At 46.6% G+C, this 19,408-nt stretch overlaps 1 protein-coding gene across 2 annotated transcripts in view; it reads left to right on the top strand.

Moving 5' to 3' along the window:
• Window positions 1-19,408, top strand: part of FGFRL1 (fibroblast growth factor receptor like 1) — a 243,943-nt gene that overhangs the window by 216,842 nt on the left and 7,693 nt on the right. For both annotated transcript variants that reach the window (XM_074951863.1, XM_074951864.1), the window contains exons 4-5: window positions 7,753-7,833; window positions 15,488-15,772. In XM_074951863.1, the coding sequence (XP_074807964.1) occupies window positions 7,753-7,833; window positions 15,488-15,772 (366 nt within the window). The remainder of the gene's footprint in view (window positions 1-7,752; window positions 7,834-15,487; window positions 15,773-19,408) is intronic.

Genomic DNA, 19,408 nt, shown 5'->3' with positions numbered 1-19,408 from the left:
CAGTACCGCTCCTCCGTGGTCCTCATTTCAGGGACGTCAGAGTCGGACACCTATCCATCTCATAGGAGCAGAAGTAGATGGTCCAGGTTATCATGAGACCGGCACCCTTACCTGGCACCGTGGCCCACGCAGTGGCAACCTCTTGGACTCTCTGGGCCTTTCACCAAGGCCAAAGGTGGATCGAATGGACGCATTCCAGGGCTGCAGCGGTGGCCTTGGCCACTTCCGTATTACCTCCGGCACCGTCGTCATTGGTAGGATTGGGGGTAGCTCTATCGCTCCCTGACACCACTAGCGTCAGCTACGCCAGCCCCAGCGGTATCAGCGCTGACGTCCACAGCACCGACAGCCTCGGCATCGACAGCCCCAACACCATCAGTTCCGGTTTAGACAACTTTGGAACCAGCAGCCTCAGCACCGACATACACAGCTCCAGCACCGAGGGTCACGGCGCCGTTTGTATCGGCTCCAGCCCAGGATCCCCAAGCGCTGCGATCCGTTGGGTCAGTCCAGGTCCCCCCTGGAGTGGCGCCATCATGACACTCAAAATAGGGCCCTACCGACCCGCCACCCCGTCAGTTCCTTCTTGCCGGCTACTGCAACAGAGGGGTAGGAGGGTGGGTATTGGAATGGACATGCACAACACATCTCAAAGAACAAGAGTTATGGGAAGGTGAGTAACCGTTTTTTCTTCTTTGAGTGATGTTCATGTCAATTCCAACCAGGTGACTCACAAGCCTAAATTCAGGAGGCGGGGTGAGTCCTGTCTGACACGGCCACACCGCCCCCCCTAAACAAGCAAATATATTTCTGTTTGTGTAGCTCTCTCACTGGACGTCTCCAGCTTCAGGGGACAGCAGGGTGCAGATGTGGTTTACTGTTCACTTTGGATTTGGGTAAATGAGGGAGTGGATCTGTAAACTGGACTTGGGGGGAGATCTCGTTCATTCTTCCACGAGGGAAGGCCTCATTATATTTGTTCAAGCCTGACTGGATTACATCACTTTCCATTTCCCCCTCATTTCACTCCCTCCCCGCCTGCCTCTCTCCCTTTATTTACACCTCCTTGTACTGCTGTAGCATTGAGCGGGAGCTGCCTTAATGATGCATGCTGATCACTTCATTCCCCATCACCCCCTTCCATCGCTTTGAAGTGTGCTCAGGTCTCAGGCCTGAGTTCAAAGGTCACTTTGTTTATTTATGCAAAGCTGGATCATCTGTGAAATGGGGCTTTCAAGGCCTCTAACATCAAAAGCTCCAAAGCTGGCCCCATCAAGTCAAAGCAGGGACTGGTCTTGCATTATAACAAATTAAAGCAACTTTGTGGATCATAGACAAACACGGTTAGATATTTGCTTCATAAATTGGGGCGTTGTTTTGCCCTTTGAAGGACTGATCAGAACCTGCAGTTGGCCTGAAAACAAGCCATTCCTTGTTAGCTAATATGACACATTCTCAGAAAGTCATGCGTAAATAAAATCTGATCCTGGCGTGGTGACAGCCTGTAAATATTTCCCATCAGTTTCCCTCAGAGCCCAACTGTCATTTAAAACTTTTGATTTGTTTTAACATTAAGAAGGAGGCAGATCTGGAACAGTTTTGCTATAATAATAAACAGTAATAATATTAATAATAATAAACTATCCTTCTTGTATATGGCACTCTTTGTGCCATATGGTCCCAAAGTGCTACGTAAACTACTGTACAGAAATGTAGTCATCTCTGGAGTGGGGAGAGCTTCAGCCAGGCTGACAATGTGCATAGAGCATGATGCATAATGCTAAGTGGTAGGGAAATTTCAGCCGCTGCATCAAGACAAACCCACAATCAGGGTCCTGTATAGTCCACAACACAAGGGGCCAAATTCTGCATCAAGGACTATTAAATGATGTGGCAACATTCATCCATTCTGTCCCCCCTGAATTCTCTTCATTCCCATTCTCCACCATATAAACCCAAGCAACAGTCATTCATAGTTGAAAATACATAAAATTTGTCACTGATTGTTTTTAATTATGGGATTTTCACTGTGCCCTCCAGCGGGCACATCTCCTAGGCCTTTAGCTACTGTGATGATGTTCAGGCACTGCAGTTCAGAACCTCCTTCCCCCAATATATGCCAAAGGAAGGAGAAACTTGTAGCCAACTTCAGCTGGGCATTGCCTCCTACAGTGTTCTTTGTGCTCCCTGGCTGCAGGCTGGACTCCATTTTTGGCTGCCTGACCCCCCTGCTGTCTGGCTTTGGGAATAGTGCAGGGAGCATACACGGCAATCCAATTAACTCACCCTGTAGGAAAACTGAAGAGTAAGAGGCAGCAGAAGGCAGGACCCAGCAGGGCAGGGAGGCAGAAATAAAAACGTCAGGAGCCCAGCTGCAGTAAAATGGCAAATTCCGTGGCAAAAATGATGAATTTTCTTGCACCTTGTAAAAATGCCAGATTCTCTGGCCATAGAATTACAAAATCCAAGGCTCCAGACTAGGTCACAGGGGCAGTTACACTTCTTAGAGCTCTTATTTCGGGCTCTCTGCAGGCTTGTGAAGACAGTGCTGCATTGCTTTACACTCAGCTCACATTTTCAATGTTATCTTCACAACTATGAGGGTTAGAAAAACAAGGCCTAAATCGTACACCAGCCGAGGATCTGCTCTCTCTCTCTCTCTCTCTCTCTCTCATTTATTTATTTGAGAGCTTTGATTCAATAGCACAATTCTGTCACCAAGGGTGAATTGCTTGGCAAATTCCACAGCCACAGAATCGCAGAATGTGCAGGTCCTGCCATTAGTCTTACAGATGTCATGGATCTTTAATGTTCTTGCTGGAGGCGGTGAGGTGAAGGGAGGGAGACAATGACAAGATCTCAGTTTTTAAGGTCTTGCACAAAAACATGCACACAGAAAAAGTGCACGGTAGGCAGTTTCTCTACCTGAAAGACAACACTGAATTTTACTGTTACAGACATAAGGCACATGGACCGCTAGGCTATCTGCTCCAGCTGTAATGATGTGTGTTTTTTAAAGAGGAGGTGAACAGAGCAGTCCACCTCATTGGTAGTAATGATCTGATTTATTGGGTCGTTCTGACAGCTTTGAATATAACCAAAACTCCTCTTTAGGTTGCTTTTGTTGCCTCGCTCATCGCTGGTATTCAGGTCATAGTTTCACACGAGCAACTCCTTCAGGTCCACTATCCATGCAATAAGCATCATTCATCAGATGTCTTGAATGATTTATTTCCTTGGCTGCACAAGAAACATTGGTGCTACGGGATAGAGAAAATGATTGTTGGATTGAACATAATGCCCCTTGATAATAACTCAATGACGGATACAAACCAGCACCATTCATAAAAGTGATGGCAGAACACAAACAATGTCATTAAAATACCCAGGTCCAGAGGAACCAAGCAGAGACAAGGAGGAAATGAATCCCACAAATCTGACCACTCCTGCCTTTTGGGAACATTCAGCTCCAGATTCAAACTTGAGGCTTGAGCTGAAGCAAACACCTCTGAGCTTTGAGGAAATTCAGAGCTGGATCCAGATTTATGGCTTGGCTCTCTCTCTAGAATTGAGCAGGCTGAACAGTGAGATTGTTTTATGGAGAATGTTCTCTGTGCATAAACAGAGGAACCTACTCATAGTGAGTTCAGATCTAGCTCAATTTATAGAGACGTGGCAGGGGAGGAGCCCCAGGTTGTTCCACTGAAGAGTGCAGATCCCGTTGTAATGACCCTCCAGTTAGTGTGAAGCCGCTGAGTCAAAAAAAAAATCCCAACCCACCAAAAAGCCCTTCACTATATCTGAGGCTCCAAGTCTAAAATGTTTTATTTATTTTCTTTAGAATATGCTACTGAGTTTTGGTTTTAGACGTGCAATGATCCCAACGAACACAGACAGTGAGAGACTTAATGGATCTGAAAAACCCTGGTGAAATACAGTAATTATTTACCACGGGTTTTTTTTTTCTTTTCCACCCAAAGAGATATTTATACTGTGGGCTGAGTATCTTTCCCGTAACTCATTTTTATTCTGTTCCCTCCACTCCCCCACCACTTTTTTCCCCTTCTTCTTCTGGGTCTTGTAGGTAACTCCACAGGTTTGGGATTTGGCTGGATAACAAGCAAAGAGTCTTCTTCAAAGGATCAAACGGATTCGGAGCAATTTGGCTGACTTCAAAGGCTTGGCAGCATGTCAAGTGGTGTTGAGAATGCCAGTCAGTTAGTGTGTGTAAGCAGAGCAGGGGTTGCACATGAGCTGACATACTGTAACATGAGGCAGGAGGCAAGGGTGGGTATGCCGCTCTTTGTACATCAAGCTGAGTAGGATTAAGATATAATTGACAGAACATTGCCACTTAAACGTTTTATCCACTTTTAAGATGTTCAGCAGATGAACAATGGGGCAGCAATTCTTTCATATTTGACCCTGGCTTTTCTTCCCCCCCTGCCCACCCGCCCGCCCTTCCTTACTCTCTAAATGGTTTTTGATTGTGCAAAGGGATTTCCTGGTTATTTGGTAAAAAAAGTTGCAAGATTCTATTTCCAAGTATATTGATATTTACAGAAGAAAATCAATGCTGCTGCTTAATTTATTTGATTATTATTCAGAAAGGAGCCAGTTTGTCTTCTTAGAATATCAGGGTTGGAAGGGACCTCAGGAGGTCATCTCGTCCAACCCCCTACTCAAAGCAGGACCAATCCCCAATTTTTGCCCCAGATCCCTAAATGGCCCCCTCAAGGATTGAGCTCACAACCCTGGGCTTAGCAAGCCAATGCTCAAACCACTGAGCTAACCCTCCCCCTGTCGTCTTCTTCTTTTCTTTTACACTCACTGCATTCAATTTTCAAAGGTCGCAAAGGTACATTTGCACGATGCAGTGCGTTCGTTGTTTCCTACCATTCATTCGGGGTGGGGGGGTCTGCGCAGAATGGGCTGCTGATCATTCAAGCTGAGGAGGACTCCGTGTTGTATGTTTTCACTGAGGGGCAGAGGGGTTAGTCAATGTTGCCTTTAAGGGCCTTAGGCAATTCCATTTCATGCTGCTTCCAGAAGGGTTGGGTGTGAGCTGGCCACAGCCCTTGTGAAAGCCTTCTGTGTTCTCAGTGACAGGAGTGGGGGCAGCTTCAGTGAGCTGCTGGAGTTCCAAGGCAGCAGTGCAGCGGGTTGTAAGTTTTCTTTTCCCTCCTAAGTGACAGCTGCACGTACTTCTGGGGAAACTTTGCTGAGAGAACCAGAGACGGAACAGAAAAATATGTTTGGGGTGAGTGGAGGACGGACGGACGCGCTGCGTGGCATCTCAGGCATTCTCCTTGGATGCTGTTTAAGACGCAGCAGCAAATGAGAGCAATGCACGTGCAAGCATAAAACTCCTGGTGCTAAAAAGACACACCGTTTTCCAACGTGGCAGTAATTGGGCGAGTGCCAAGCAGGTTAAATATATGTTGTTCTTCTTTAAAATCTCTGCCAGAGCTCACTGTACTGTTTAAGCATTATCCACCTTGCTAAACAGCTGCAAAGACTAGATCCATTATTTCTAAGAGTTTCTGGACATGCTTGTGTATATGCTGAGTTATTTCCCCTGGACTCTGCAGTTGAGATTAGAACAAGGCTTTCCTCACTTCTAGCCTCCAGATCTTTTCAGGTGGGTTTCAGGATTTGTACAATTGAACCCTTAGTCTCTCCCATACGCTTACCTTAGGGTCACATATTTCTCTTGGGCTGCATGTGGAATTTACACTCATATCACTGATGTTGGTGCACAATGACTGAGGCAACTCTCTGATTGGGTAGCCTTTAATTATGGGAACAGTCCTGAGATGAAGAGGAGAAACCGCCCACCAGCATGGAAGGGGTTAAAGAGAGCCTTTGTGCCCAGCTGGCCTTGCCCCATTATACCTGCAGCCAGTGCCAGGCCTGGAGGGGGAAGAAAAGGAGAGAACCTGACTCAATTTGGGGCTAACTGGCAAAGAGGCAGGAACTCGCTGCCTACCTACCTGAGGGGAAGGGTCACTAGCCTGCCAGCCAAGGCGGCCACCAGGAAATAATACCATCTCCTTGGCTGAGGAGACTGGAAGAGACTTAGGAGCAGCAGCCCTAAGAAATAACTGGGTGACTGAAGCACAGAGACCTTGTGTGGTTCCGGCCCCGCAAAATTTAGGGCTGCCCTGTCCAGGGGAGCCTGAGACTGTGGCAGGGCTCTGCCCAAGGTCCACAAGGGAGTGCTACTAGAGACAAGCCACCCCCGTGACTTGGACTGTAGGGGCCGTGCCCCACAATGAAGGGACAACGGTAAGAAGTAACCCAGGGCAGTGAATTTAGGGCTTGTCTACACTTACATTTTATAGCGCTCTAACTTGCTGGCTCAGGGGTGTGCGCAGCAAGTCTGAGTGCTTTAAAGCGCTAGTGTAGACAGCACTCGGAGCTAATCCTCTCGTGGAGGCGGATTACCAGGCGCGCGACCACACTCACATTTCAAAGCGCTGCCGTGGGAGCGCTCCCACAACAGCGCTTTGAAGTTTCCAGTGTAGCCAGGCCCTTAGACTCCCAGGTGGGAGGTGTACTCAGGGGTTGACTCACACAGGGCCCTGGGCTGGGACCCGAGGAGAGGGAGGGTCTGGGTCCCTCTACCCAACTGCCTTAAAGACTGAGGCACCTTGACCAGCGAAGCAAAGGGCCGGCAGTCAAGCATTCCAACCAGTAGGCCACCCAGCCCTCCAAGCTCCCTGTTAGAAGTCCCACTGACTTAATTTCCAGCACCTCTGAAAATAAGGCCACTTAAGTAGGTGCCGAAATAGGGATCTCGGTCCATCCCAGGTCTGAAATTCTGGCCTGAGTGACTTGTCTGGGATAAGCTGTGGTATAGTTAATGAGATGTCATCACTTTGCCCAGAAAAAAGGGTTCTAATCCTGGTTCTGACAGTGACGTGTGATGTGACCTTGGGTAATTCTCTGAACCTCTGTTTCCCCATTTGTAAAATGGGGACAAGAATATTTACTTCCTCCTACCCTTTGTCTTGTCCATTTAGACTGGGAAGGAGCTCTCCTACTGTTTATCTGTGCGGCGCCTAGCACAATAGGGACACAGATCTCAGGTGGGGACTCAAGGTGCTATTGTAATAGAGATGATGATGACAGGGGGACAGGACTAGATGGACCATAAATTTAGTCCAATTCATTCCAGTGCTCTTAGTTTTTTTTTTTTTTTAAAATAGCATGTCTACTCAACATTGTTGCCTTCCTGACCAAAGCTTTCCATTCAGCGCTCTCCCAGGTTTGTTTGATCCCAATAAGCGAGCTCGCTCTCCTGATCTTTTATGGAAACTGCAAAGTAAAACTGTTGCCAGAATTCCACTCCTTGCACTCCACATGACTGATCACATAAGTCTCTCCCACCTCCCGGGTTTAATTAGCTGTAATTTTGATGTATATAATTATTTGCATGGAGGGTAGAATGGATCAGCTCCTCCTAGGGAACGGTGACCGGTAAATATAAACAAAAGGGCTTTTGTCGGCTATTAATGGAAACATTGATTAATCTCCCATCATGTTAGTAGCCTACTGAAAAGCTCATAAAGCAGCAAGCAAAATTGTTCATTAAACTGGCCAGGCTGCTAGCACCAGGAAGTGAGTGCAAAATGCACTTTAAGTGCCTTGCGGCAGTACAGTGCCTCCCAAAGGCAATGCAACCTCCTATCAAAGGCAGCCATGTAGGAGGAGATGTTTCTAAGAGCTTCTCTCTCCCTTTCTTTGCAGATGATGCCAGCTCAGGAAAGGACAGCCCAGTGTCTGAAGGCTCCAATGGCGAATACGAAGATCATTCTGGGAAGCAGTGGGGTAAGGGACAGATTTTTTTTTTTTTGGCTTCCCACACATCCCTGTTCTGTACTATCCATCGCAGTCCACCTTGATGTCACATTGCACTGAAGGAATGGAAAAGGCAGCGTGAAAGGAATTCATTGATCAGATCGATTTGTATCTGTGGATGGTCAAATGTCAAATTGAATCTCGTCTGAATGCATCAGTCTGAACTGATCCCTTCCTTTATTAAGTGTCCACCTGCCCCAGGAAATGTAGCTGATGATCCACACTTGAGCGTCTGCTATATCCTTGTACTTGTTTCCAGGAGCAGTGGCTTTCCTTTGCATGGGTAGCCCTAGTACGGCTGGGCATAAATTCTCCATAAAAAACATATTGAAATTTATAGTGGGATTTCCAAAAGCACTGAGTGCCGGCCTACCTCTGCTCCCCTTGAAGTCAAATGGGAGATCTGGCTTCAACAGGAGCAAAGTTAGGCCAATGCTGAGCACTTCTGAAAATCACCAAGTCGGGCTAGAGTACAAAGCCCTCAAGTGAAGATGCAGTTTATTGGCAAAAGAACTCCTTCAGCCAGTATCCAGTTAAACCATCTCCCTGATTGATGGAAGGTGTACTAGCAAGAGGACTTTTTTTTGCCTGTATAAGCTGTGTCTACGCAGTGATTTTTGCCAGCATAGCTATGTTGGTTGGGCGAGGGGGAGGTTCATTTAGGTGTTTTGTTCATCTTGTCATAAGCTTAGCAGAAACTGCTAAAAACCAGCTCCAAAACAAGGCTCTGAACTGCTCCAAGGTTTGAGAGTCCCCTGACCCAGGGTTTGGTTCAAGCCATTCTCCACATGCTTTTTGTGGAGAAACAGAACAACTTTTGGGCACTACTGGCCTGGGCAGGAATTTGAACTGATAACCCAGACATGTCAGGCGCCAGATCTCATTTTTGCTTTTATGACCCAGCTACAGCTCATCCCTTTTTTAAATTTTTTTAGTTTGATTGATGATTTGTCACCATGTTCCTAAACCTATTTCTGAGAGATTTCATCCAGTCTAAAAACCCTATTCAAGAATTTACCCTTGCCCAAACAGGGCAGATCTAAGCTGTCATCAAAATAGGAAATTCCAAATATAATAATGTAACAAATGCATGACTAGCAACTTCAGGAAAGCCACCATGCTGTGAAACATGGCCAGCAGGTAACCTCATGGCAACAGTGAGGCTGGAACTCATTCTGTTTCAAAGGGACAGGCTCCTACCGCCAAGCTAAGGATAATCCCCTCCAGCTGTTGGCAGTAGAGGGTATATGATACCATCGTGTTGTAGTTCCAGTTCTTACCAGGGGGCAGTGACGCACATAAACATAATGCACATAAAGTTAATTACGTTATTATGTGGACCATGCTAGCATCTTTTGCACAGGACTGCAGACAGGGTCCAGGACCCAGTGCTTGTTCTGTCCTGGGAAGCTGGTAAAGAGGGATGTAATTCTGAGAGAAGATGGCAGATTTTTATAGAGAAAGGATGGAAGATTCAGCTATTCCACACTTCTAGAAATCTCACAGGACAGATTCTGCACATATCACATGAAAAAAGGCAAACATAGACCTGTCTTTAGACCTCATTCCCATAAGGGGCATGAGCCAGAAGTTGAGCTTTGTGGCAGAAGTGCCCTCTAAAGGTAATTGTGGACAATCATGATAAATTGGACATTTCTGCAACCACTGCGTTAACTCTATCTGTTAAGGGGATGCAGCAGGCACCTCTGAGACTTATCCATCCATCTGTGACATATTCCTCAAGGAAAGGAATCTGTTAAACTGCTTCCTACCAAGTTTTTGCTTGATGTTTTGTCATTAATTATTTAATTTTAATTACACCGAATAAATCTTCATAATAAACAGCGTTAGAGCAGGAGACCTGCACACACTGTCCCTTTGAGTCAGTCAACTTGTGTTTCCCTCACGCTTGCATATGGCATAATTTATACTGTAGCAAAGTGCAGCTCTTGGAATTTACAAAGCAAACTCCGAAAGGTGTGTGGGAGAACAGTCATGCAAAGTCTGAATAACATAGAGGCACTCTGTAATGGGGTCCCCTGGCTCTAAAGGCCCTGCCCCCAACCCTTGGAGAGGAGCTACTGGACCCGGGACTCAACCGTTGACGAGGAACAACTAAGGAATAACAGGGTTGGGAGTGGGGATCATAGGTTCAAAACTAGGGATTCAGAGGTGGACACCGAGCAGAGAACCCCGCATAGCACCCACTACTCCTCAGAGCTGTCTAGGGAGCCAGCGGACACCGCCCAGAGGAACTCTGCCCGGATACGTGAGACAAGGGAGGAACGGAAATAGGCCTCACAGTCGCAGAGCACCTCCCCGTCCAGCATCCTCCTCCTGGTGTTGTGGATGGCCACTTTGGCCAGTGCCAGGAGGAGGTTGACGAGGAGGTCTCACGTCTTTGTGGGGCCACAAACAGTGTGTGCCTATATGAAGAGGTGTGGGGAAAAGTGCAGCCAGACCTCAACAAGAGGTTCTGGAGGAGCCGGAAAAGGGGCTGCAACCTGGCGCATTCCAGATAGGCGTGCGCCAGGGTCTCCCTCACATTGCAAAAGGGTCCTCTAGCAGTTCAGCAAGCAAACCTTCAGTAGATGATACAGATTTTGGAACGGCCATTTAGTAAATGCAAACTCACAGCACTCTCGGCCTCTCACTCCCTCAGGCTCACTCTTTCTTCTCTGTGTGTGCGTCTCTCTCTTTCCTTTTGTCAACTGGCCTCTCTGAACTTGCCCAATTCAAGCTTTTGTCAAGGAAACCTTTCAGGACTGTGTAAATGGGATCTGGTTTCAGTGTATCACACACAGGATGAAGCAGCTTTTGAGGCCACAGTAATCACTTAACCTTCTAAAAGAAAAAGGGGAAAAAAGCCTGAAAAAGTATTATTTTACCTGTAGATTGCCATGTCTAAGAGAGGGATTGTCAGAGGAGTGAACACAGGACTCCAAACAAAAGTTCTCGAGGGATGAGATAGGACTGAAAGCAAACTGAGCTGTTGTTGACCTGACTGTAGTGAGGAAAATGCCGACCCTGTTTTACAATATTGTCCCTGTGCAGGAACTAGGTGGGGAAACAAACCCTACTGAAATATTTTTATGCAAGCAGAGGGCAGGTATGGGCGGTTATACATGAAGTTCCAAGATTAAAGTTAGTGATGTGACTCATTGGTCAGTACAAAAGATATTAGTGAATGTGCCTATTCTGGAGCTGTACTGTGAAATGCTAATGCTAGCGTAGAAATCCCATCGAGTGAAAATATACCCTTACATGGGCTTCAGTTCATGTGCACAGAGTAAATTATTGCCTTGTTAAAAGATAACCAGTTAGACCCATTTCACTGCTGGATGATGACCACTTCTGTGTCTCATAGCCTGACGCTCCACATCCGTAACGAAAGCACCCTGTGGCCCTATTGGCATTTGTCTCCAGGACGGTGGCTAAACCCCATGGTTTCGAGCGCTCCCAGTGCGTGGTGCTGAACAGGTTAATTATCTCTCTGGGAGCATGATTGTTTTTACTGGGTAGGAGGCCTCTGGTTTCAGGAGATGATCAAGGGAATACCCAGCAATTTACACACGGAAACCTGTGGAATGGGCTAGCACGTGACACTAACTGCCCCAGCTGTCGCTGGTAGTACATTCAGTGCTGGAGTTGCTCCGGTTCATTAGGTTACACATGAAAGCCCCGGCGTGGAGAGTGAAGCATTTCTGCACCAGGGTTTGAAATAACATGACATGGCGAAGATCCAGAATGACAGCCGTGGGTGAGGTTGGGGTGTAAGGCGGGGACGGGCTGCTCATACAAGAAAGGGCCTTGAAGAGAAGAAGCGCCATGGGCAGCCTCCTTCCCAGACAGAGTGGCTGGGCCTGAGGCCAGTGTGTGTGACACACACACAGATCTGTGAGGGGCCCGGCTTCTTTTCCTCAAGTGTGTGAGGCCTGCGCGCCAACATCCTCACGCCCAGGGAGCTGCCCGCCAGCCTCTCCCACTCCTGAGTAGTGAGGGGACGGAGCAGGAGTGGCACAGCAGCCATAAACCAGCCTCCAACAGAGCTCGGGCTGTAATTTTTGCCACTGCTGTGAAGCCACAAAAAGCACTAGAGTGAGCAGCTCATTCATAATGAGCCAGGTTGTACGTGGAGGTGGGGAGTTTCTCCCTTCATATACCAAGAACAATTGCAGTGCTTGTGCTCTCCTGAGCACAGGGACTGCTCCCGGCCTGTGCCCCTACGGACACCTCATTGACCAGGGCCCCACCACACCTGTGCACTGGAGAACAGAGCTGGCTGGATGCACGGTCGGGGATGTTAGGGGGCTTATTCCTTCACCCACTTACTTCCCTGGTCCTTCTCGCATGAACAGAGAGCAACAATACCCAAAGTCCAAAGGTGCAAACAATTCGATGTTTATTGGGGTGAACTTCCAGCAAGCATGATTCCAGTTTCCTTCCTTAGTGTCCCCCTTCCCAGCTCTGACACCACAGAGCCTTACCTGTGTCCCTGTTCCCATTTCCCCCCCTTTGCAAAACATGATTCCAATTTCCCCACCCCCATTCTGTTCCCATTCCCTCCCTTAGCAAAACATGATTCCAATTCCCCACCCCCATTCCCTGTTCCCATTTCCCCCACCCACGCACCCACTTCCTGATTGACTGCAGACTATATAGTAAAGCTTGAGTTCTGCTTAGCTATACCTTAACCAATCATTTTCCTGAAATTTAACTAACCAATCCTAACATATTGTAACATGATTATGTAACCAATTATATCCCACCACCTTAATTAGTTTACACCCAGCAAAATTAATTATACAGCAGACAGAAACACTCACAGAACCAGACACAGACCATGCAAATAAACAATAGCAAAGTGGGAACTATAATGACAAAACAATACAGAAGTGAGGATTTCACATCCCAGCAATTGATAAGTGAGTTATTGCCAGACAGGATGCTATCAAACTAAGTTTCCTTTTACATCTTCTAGGCACTTCCCTTTCTCTGGAGGCGATAGGCATTATCAGAACAGGATTGTATTCCTAACAGCCCAATAGCACCTTCTTTCAATGGGACTAGGTTGGAATGTGAGGAGGTGACCGGTCGCTTCCCAGCTTATGGCTGCCTCTGCTGCTTAGCCAAAGGCCTTAGCCTAAGAACAGGGCCTCAGACTGTCACAGTAAGAGAAGGCCCTTACACCGGCAGACAGTGATTTTGATTCTTTCTTTTATACTCCTATAATTAGCTAAGTGATAAGAATACACCTAAATTCTTAGAGTATAGGCCTTTACAGACAGGCCTGAATATCTATATCCTAACAGGGGGAGCCTGCTGCGCCCCCTTAGGAGGTGTCGTGAGACTCTCCCTGTGCACTGGAGAACAGAGCTGGCTGGATGCACGGTCGGGGACCCTGCTGCACCCCCTTAGGAGGTGTTGTGAGACTCTCCCTGTGCACTGGGGAGCTCGGAGAGCACCTCAAGCACGGCTTTCCTGGCATTCCCACAGCTGTTCTGCTGCAGTGACACACTCCAGTGGCTAATCAGTGTACCCTGCCCCAGTGTGTCATAGAGAAGGCCAGTCACATCCATCTATTCAATATTTGCACGGTTCTTTACAGATAGAATTAAAGATGCAGCTCCTGCCTCAAGGCCCTTACACGCTAGGTGAGACACATCATGACAGGGTGCCAGGAGAGATGGCAGCGGCCAAGCAAGTCACAGGAAGGAAGGGAAGGGGTGTTACATGAAGGAAGGATATAAGGTTGCGCTCAAGGCAAGGCACGCAGCTTGTCAGCTCCCTTTGGGGCTGGGAGGAAGAGCTATTAATTTAGATTTCATTAGGCTGGTGTGGGAGGGTGGGTCACTGGAGACATGGAGGAAGGAAGGGGGCTTGGAGGAGGGTGTTTGAAGGAGGAAAGGATCACAGAGGATACATCTGGCACAGGAGACAGAAAGCGAGAAAGTGCAAGAGGGGCTTTGCTCTAGGTCTGAGTGAGAGATTTAGGGGAAGCAAGACACAAGATATAACCAGGGCAGAGCTGTGTAGAGGAATAGTGAGGCAAAGGAGTTTGAGTCTGACAGGGAGCCACTGACTGGAATCTTGAGATGGGACTGGCATGGTCAGAGTAGTGAGAGAGGAAGGTGAGTTTGGCTGGAGTGTTTTGGATAGATTGGAGGATTGCCAGGTGGGAGTTAGGTAGGCTGAAGAGGAAGAAGTGGAAGTAGGCTTGGCAGGAAATTGCGCTAAGAAATGCCCCGGGTGTAGTATTGCATAACGAGAGTAATTGTGGGGGATTTATGCCGTCTTCTGAATTGTTCATTACAGGCCACTCTTAGACAAGGTTCTGGCCTTGAAACTGCCATATTCCACTGTAGCAATTTTTAAGAGCTTTTTAATAGATTTTTTTTAATCATATTGGTAAATCAGGCCATCCAGTTATTTTACAGAAAGGACACAGTGCAAAACTATTAAAGCCATGTGGATAATATTATTCCACCCCCTTTTCCTCTGAAATTCAGTTGTGGAATTTAATGAATAATTGAAATCATGTCTTCGAAAGTCAGTAGGAACTGAGCGCCTAATTCCCTTGGGTGCTTTTGTAAATCCTGCACTTCCTGTTGACTTTTGTGAGGTCAGGATTTGGTCCATTGTGAGCTGCCACTTGAGAAATTGTGCTTCCCTGAGGACAAGGTTGCAGAAGAACCCACTACCCATTGCTAGGTCTCCCAGATGCTATTGTAATGGAACAGCCCTGTGCCATGTTTCTGCTCACCTGTCATGTGGAATGAGTGGGTTAGTAGCTCTTCCTAACCTCAGAAACTCATGGGTTTTTTTGTTTGTTTTTTGTTTGTTTTTTTGGAATGAGACTGCTTTTTAGTATTAATTTTTCATAAATTAAAGCCAAATGAATCTCAGAAAGTTCAGTTCAGATAAGCACTCAGAACTCTGGATGCTCATCTGGACAATCTGAAGCTCTGGACCTTGTAAAATTGGCTTTGAGTTACAGAAAGAGCAGGTTCTTTGTACAATTTCTCTGACTCTTTGCTGGCATTTGGCCGCATTTTGGGAGTTGCTGAGCACTCTCAACTCCCATTAAAATCAGCGGGTGTGGAAGGTGCTTATCTCCGCTCTGGATGATCAGAAATAGACCAGAAGAACAATCAACCTTATGGAACTCTGGATTCTGCTTCTGGTCATGGCTGAACCCAAGAAATGCAAAGCATATAATTCTATAGTTGTGTCCTGAAAGGTGGCCATACTGCTAAGGGAAACTATGAGGCCAAATTCTGCCCTGAGGTACAGGTGACTCTGGTATTATTTTGTGACATTGCTGTAATCAACTGCCGTAATTATAGAGTGAAATTCTATGGCCTGTCTTATGTAGGAATTCAAACCAGTGATCAAAATGGTCCCTTCTGACCTTAAAATCTACGAACCTACGTAGTACTTATTTTTATGAAGGAACCACACTGGACCAGTGTATGCAGTAGTGATGCATGGGCATTTCTTGCATATTTGGAGTAGAGTGTCTCAGAAACAATGGCGGCAGTCCCTATAGATAACCATGTAGTGCTCTGATTGTGTGGTCCATCATGCACCTTGCTTAGTGTAATCAACACTGTGTCCTTTGCAGCCCGGCCCAGATTCACGCAACCTGCCAAGATGAGACGGAGGGTGATTGCACGGCCTGTAGGAAGCTCAGTCCGCCTGAAGTGTGTTGCCAGTGGAAACCCTAGGCCTGACATCACCTGGCTGAAGGACAATAAGCCCCTCACACCTCAGGAGATTGGGGAGAACAAGAAGAAGAAGTGGACATTGAATTTGAAGAGCTTAAAGCCTGAGGACAGTGGGAAATACACGTGCCGAGTGTTTAACAAAGTTGGAGAAATCAATGCAACATATAAAGTTGAAGTAATCCGTAAGTGCTGCCTCTGGGCTGAGTGGGTTATTAGGGAGGGGCTTTTACAAGTGCGCTGATTTGAATAAATAGAACATTGTACCAAGAGCTGTGTGCAATGCCAGAAACTGAATTCCCAGATTACACTAAACTGGGAGGTGTTGCAAACTTCAGTGCAGACAGAGAAACAATTCTTCAGAGTCTCTAATAGAGAGGTCAGAAACATGGGCAGGAAATAATAAAATGTGATCCATCCTGATAAATGCAGGTTAGTATGTCTGGTGAGAGCAACTCCCAGAGTAGCAGGGAGGTACTCGGGAAAAACTACTATCTAGAGAGAGAACTAATGGTGACAGTGATCACCCCGGTATGTGTGCTCACAAGGTGATGTGCCTGCCAAAAAAGGTAAGTGCGATTTCAGACTACAGACAGTCACTTTGTGGACCAGAGAGTCCCACTTTAGGGTCTAAGAGCCATTGGGAGTTGTTCTATTGACTTCATTGTGGGTTGGATAAAGCCTTTAATGTGTCTGAAGAAAAATAGTTTAGGGTGGCTACTACAGAGATAATGGGATGAAGTTAATCAGTGGAAAAATTAGGCCGGATATCAGAGAAAAGCATTCTGTTGAGTCATAGAGCAGTCTCCCAAGGAAAGTGATAAAAGTCCCATCACTAGAGTAATTAAAAATTAACAAGACAAAGCATTTAGGGCCAGATTTTTAAAGGTATTTAGGAACCTAAAGTTACAGATAGAAGCCTACTGGGATTTTCAAAAGTGCCTAGATGCCTAACTCTGAGGCACTGAATTCAGGCACCCATTGGGAGTTAGGCGCCTAGGCACTTTGAAAATCCCACGAGGCATCTATCTTGCATCTTTAACACCTGAATACCTCTATAAATCTGGCCCTTAGGGCACATGCTATAGGGGATTGTCCTGCTGTGGCAGTGGGATGAACTAGATTGCTGTCCTCTGTATGTAACCCGATAGAGGATTCTGGGGCTCTAATTTCCTGTCTTATTATTTTTGAAAATAATTATACTGGTGAGGCTACTCAGACCAAGTGAGGAAGAGCTTCTATTCCTTGGTTTATGCTATGTTTATGATAGCCTAGTATGTTGCCATGGAAATGATTATGATGCTGCAAGCTCAAGAAAGAGGAGGAGAAAGGCTGTGAGAGGGGAGATCATAGAATCATAGAATATCAGGGTTGGAAGGGACCTCAGGAGGTCATCTAGTCCAACCCCCTGCTCAAAAGCAGGACCAATCCCCAACTAAATCATCCCAGCCAGGGCTTTGTCAAGCCTTACCTTAAAAACTTCTAAGGAAGGAGATTCCACCACCTCCCTAGGTAACGCATTCCAGTGCTTCACCATGCTCCTAGTGAAAAAGTTTTTCCTAATATCCAACCTAAACCTCCCCCACTGCAACTTGAGACCATTACTCCTCGTTCTGTCATCTGCTACCACTGAGAACAGTCTAGAGCCATCCTCTTTGGAACCCCCTTTCAGGTAGTTGAAAGCAGCTATCAAATCCCCCCTCATTCTTCTCTTCTGCAGACTAAACATCCCCAGTTCCCTCAGCATCACCTCATAACTTATGTGTTCCAGTCCCCTAATCATTTTTGTTGCCCTCCGCTGGACTCTTTCCAATTTTTCCACATCCTTCTTGTAGTGTGGGGTCCAAAACTGGACACAGTACTCCAGATGAGGCCTCACCAATGTCGAATAGAGGGGAACAATCATGTCCCTCGATCTGCTGGCAGTGCCCCTACTTATACAGCCCAAAATGCTGTTAGCCTTCTTGGCAACAAGGGCACACTGTTGACTCATATCCAGCTTCTCGTCCACTGTAACCCCTAGGTCCTTTTCTGCAGAACTGCTGCCTAGCCATTCGGTCCCTAGTCTGTAGCAGTGCATGGAATTCTTCCGTCCTAAGTGCAGGACTCTGCACTTGTCTTTGTTGAACCTCATCAGATTTCTTTTGGCCCAATCCTCTAATTTGTCTAGGGCCCTCTGTATCCTATCCCTACCCCCAGCGTATCTACCTCTCCTCCCAGTTTAGTGTTATCTGCAAACTTGCTGAGGGTGCAATCCACACCATCCTCCAGATCATTAATGAAGATATTGAACAAAACTGACCCCAGGTCTGACCCTTGGGGCACTCCACCTGATACCGGCTGCCAACTAGACATGGAGCCAATGATCACCTGTTGAGCCCGACAATCTAGCCAGCTTTCTATCCACCTTATAGTCTATTCATCCAGCCCATACTTCTTTAACTTGCTGGCAAGAATACTGTGGGAGACGGTGTCAAAAGCTTTGCTAAAGTCAAGGAACAACACGTCCACTGCTTTCCCCTCATCCACAGAGCCAGTTATCTCGTCATAGAAGGCAATTAGATTAGTCAGGCATGACTTGCCCTTGGTGATTCCATACTGACTGTTCCTGATCACTTTCCTCTCCTCTAAGTGCTTCAGAATTGATTCCTTGAGGACCTGCTCCATGATTTTTCCAGGGACTGAGGTGATGCTGACTGGCCTGTAGTTCCCCGGATCCTCCTTCTTACCTTTTTTAAAGATGGGCACTACATTAGCCTTTTTCCAGTCGTCCGGGACCGCCCCCGATCGCCATGAGTTTTCAAAGATAATGGCCAATGGCTCTGCAATCACATCTGCCAACTCCTTTAGCACTCTCGGATACAGCGCATCCAGCCCCATGGACTTGTGCTCGTCCAGCTCTTCTAAATAGTCCCGAACCAATTCTTTCTCCACAGAGAGCTGGTCACCTCCTCCCCATGCTGTGCTGCCCAGTGCAGTAGTCTGGGAGCTGACCTTGTTTGTGAAGACAGAGACAAAAAAAGCATTGAGTTCATTAGTTTTTTCCACGTCCTCTGTCACCAGGTTGCCTCCCTCATTCAGTAAGGGGCCCACACTTTCCTTGAGTTTCTTCTTGTTGCTAACATACCTGAAGAAACCCTTCTTGTTACTCTTAACATCTCTTGCTAGCTGCAACTCCAGGTGTGATCTGGCCTTCCTGATTTCACTCTTGCATGCCTGAGCAATATTTTTATACTCCTCTCTGGTCATTTGTCCAATCTTCCACTTCTTGTAAGCTTCTTTTTTGTGTTTAAGATCAGCAAGGATTTCACTGTTAAGCCACGCTGGTCGCCTGCCATATTTACTATTCTTTCTACACATCAGGATGGTTTATTCCTGTAACCTCAATAAGGATCAAATATAGTCAGGAGCAGGAGCACGGAAGACCATAAAGCAACACATGACACAGGGAAAGCATGTTCTTTGTGTGTTAGTGCATGTGTTTTAGCATGATCAAGTCTATCCCGGTGTGAAATCTGCTCTCTGATAACTCCCTTTCTCTAGAATAACAGGAATTAAAAGCACATGTGCAGAGTTGTGTTGTGCTCCGAATGCACAAACCTGCTGGACATCTGGTATCAATAAAAATGCAGCTGTGTGGAGACGGTAAAAACATGTGTTTACACTAAAACCAGGAGCAGAGACAGGGAAATGAATCAAGTCCCATCCTAATGTCAGTTGTGGCATTTTCACTTCATCAAAACCAGACGGCACCAGGAACAAACCCTTTTCTGTGTCAGAGAGTAGTCCCCGTTTATCTTGGTTTTTATCAACCTACAGAT

The sequence above is a fragment of the Natator depressus genome, chromosome 4 (genome assembly GCF_965152275.1).
Source record: "Natator depressus isolate rNatDep1 chromosome 4, rNatDep2.hap1, whole genome shotgun sequence".
Taxonomy (NCBI): Eukaryota; Metazoa; Chordata; order Testudines; family Cheloniidae; genus Natator; species Natator depressus.
Note: the sequence above shows the minus strand (reverse complement) of the source record. Positions and strands in the feature narration are given on the sequence as shown.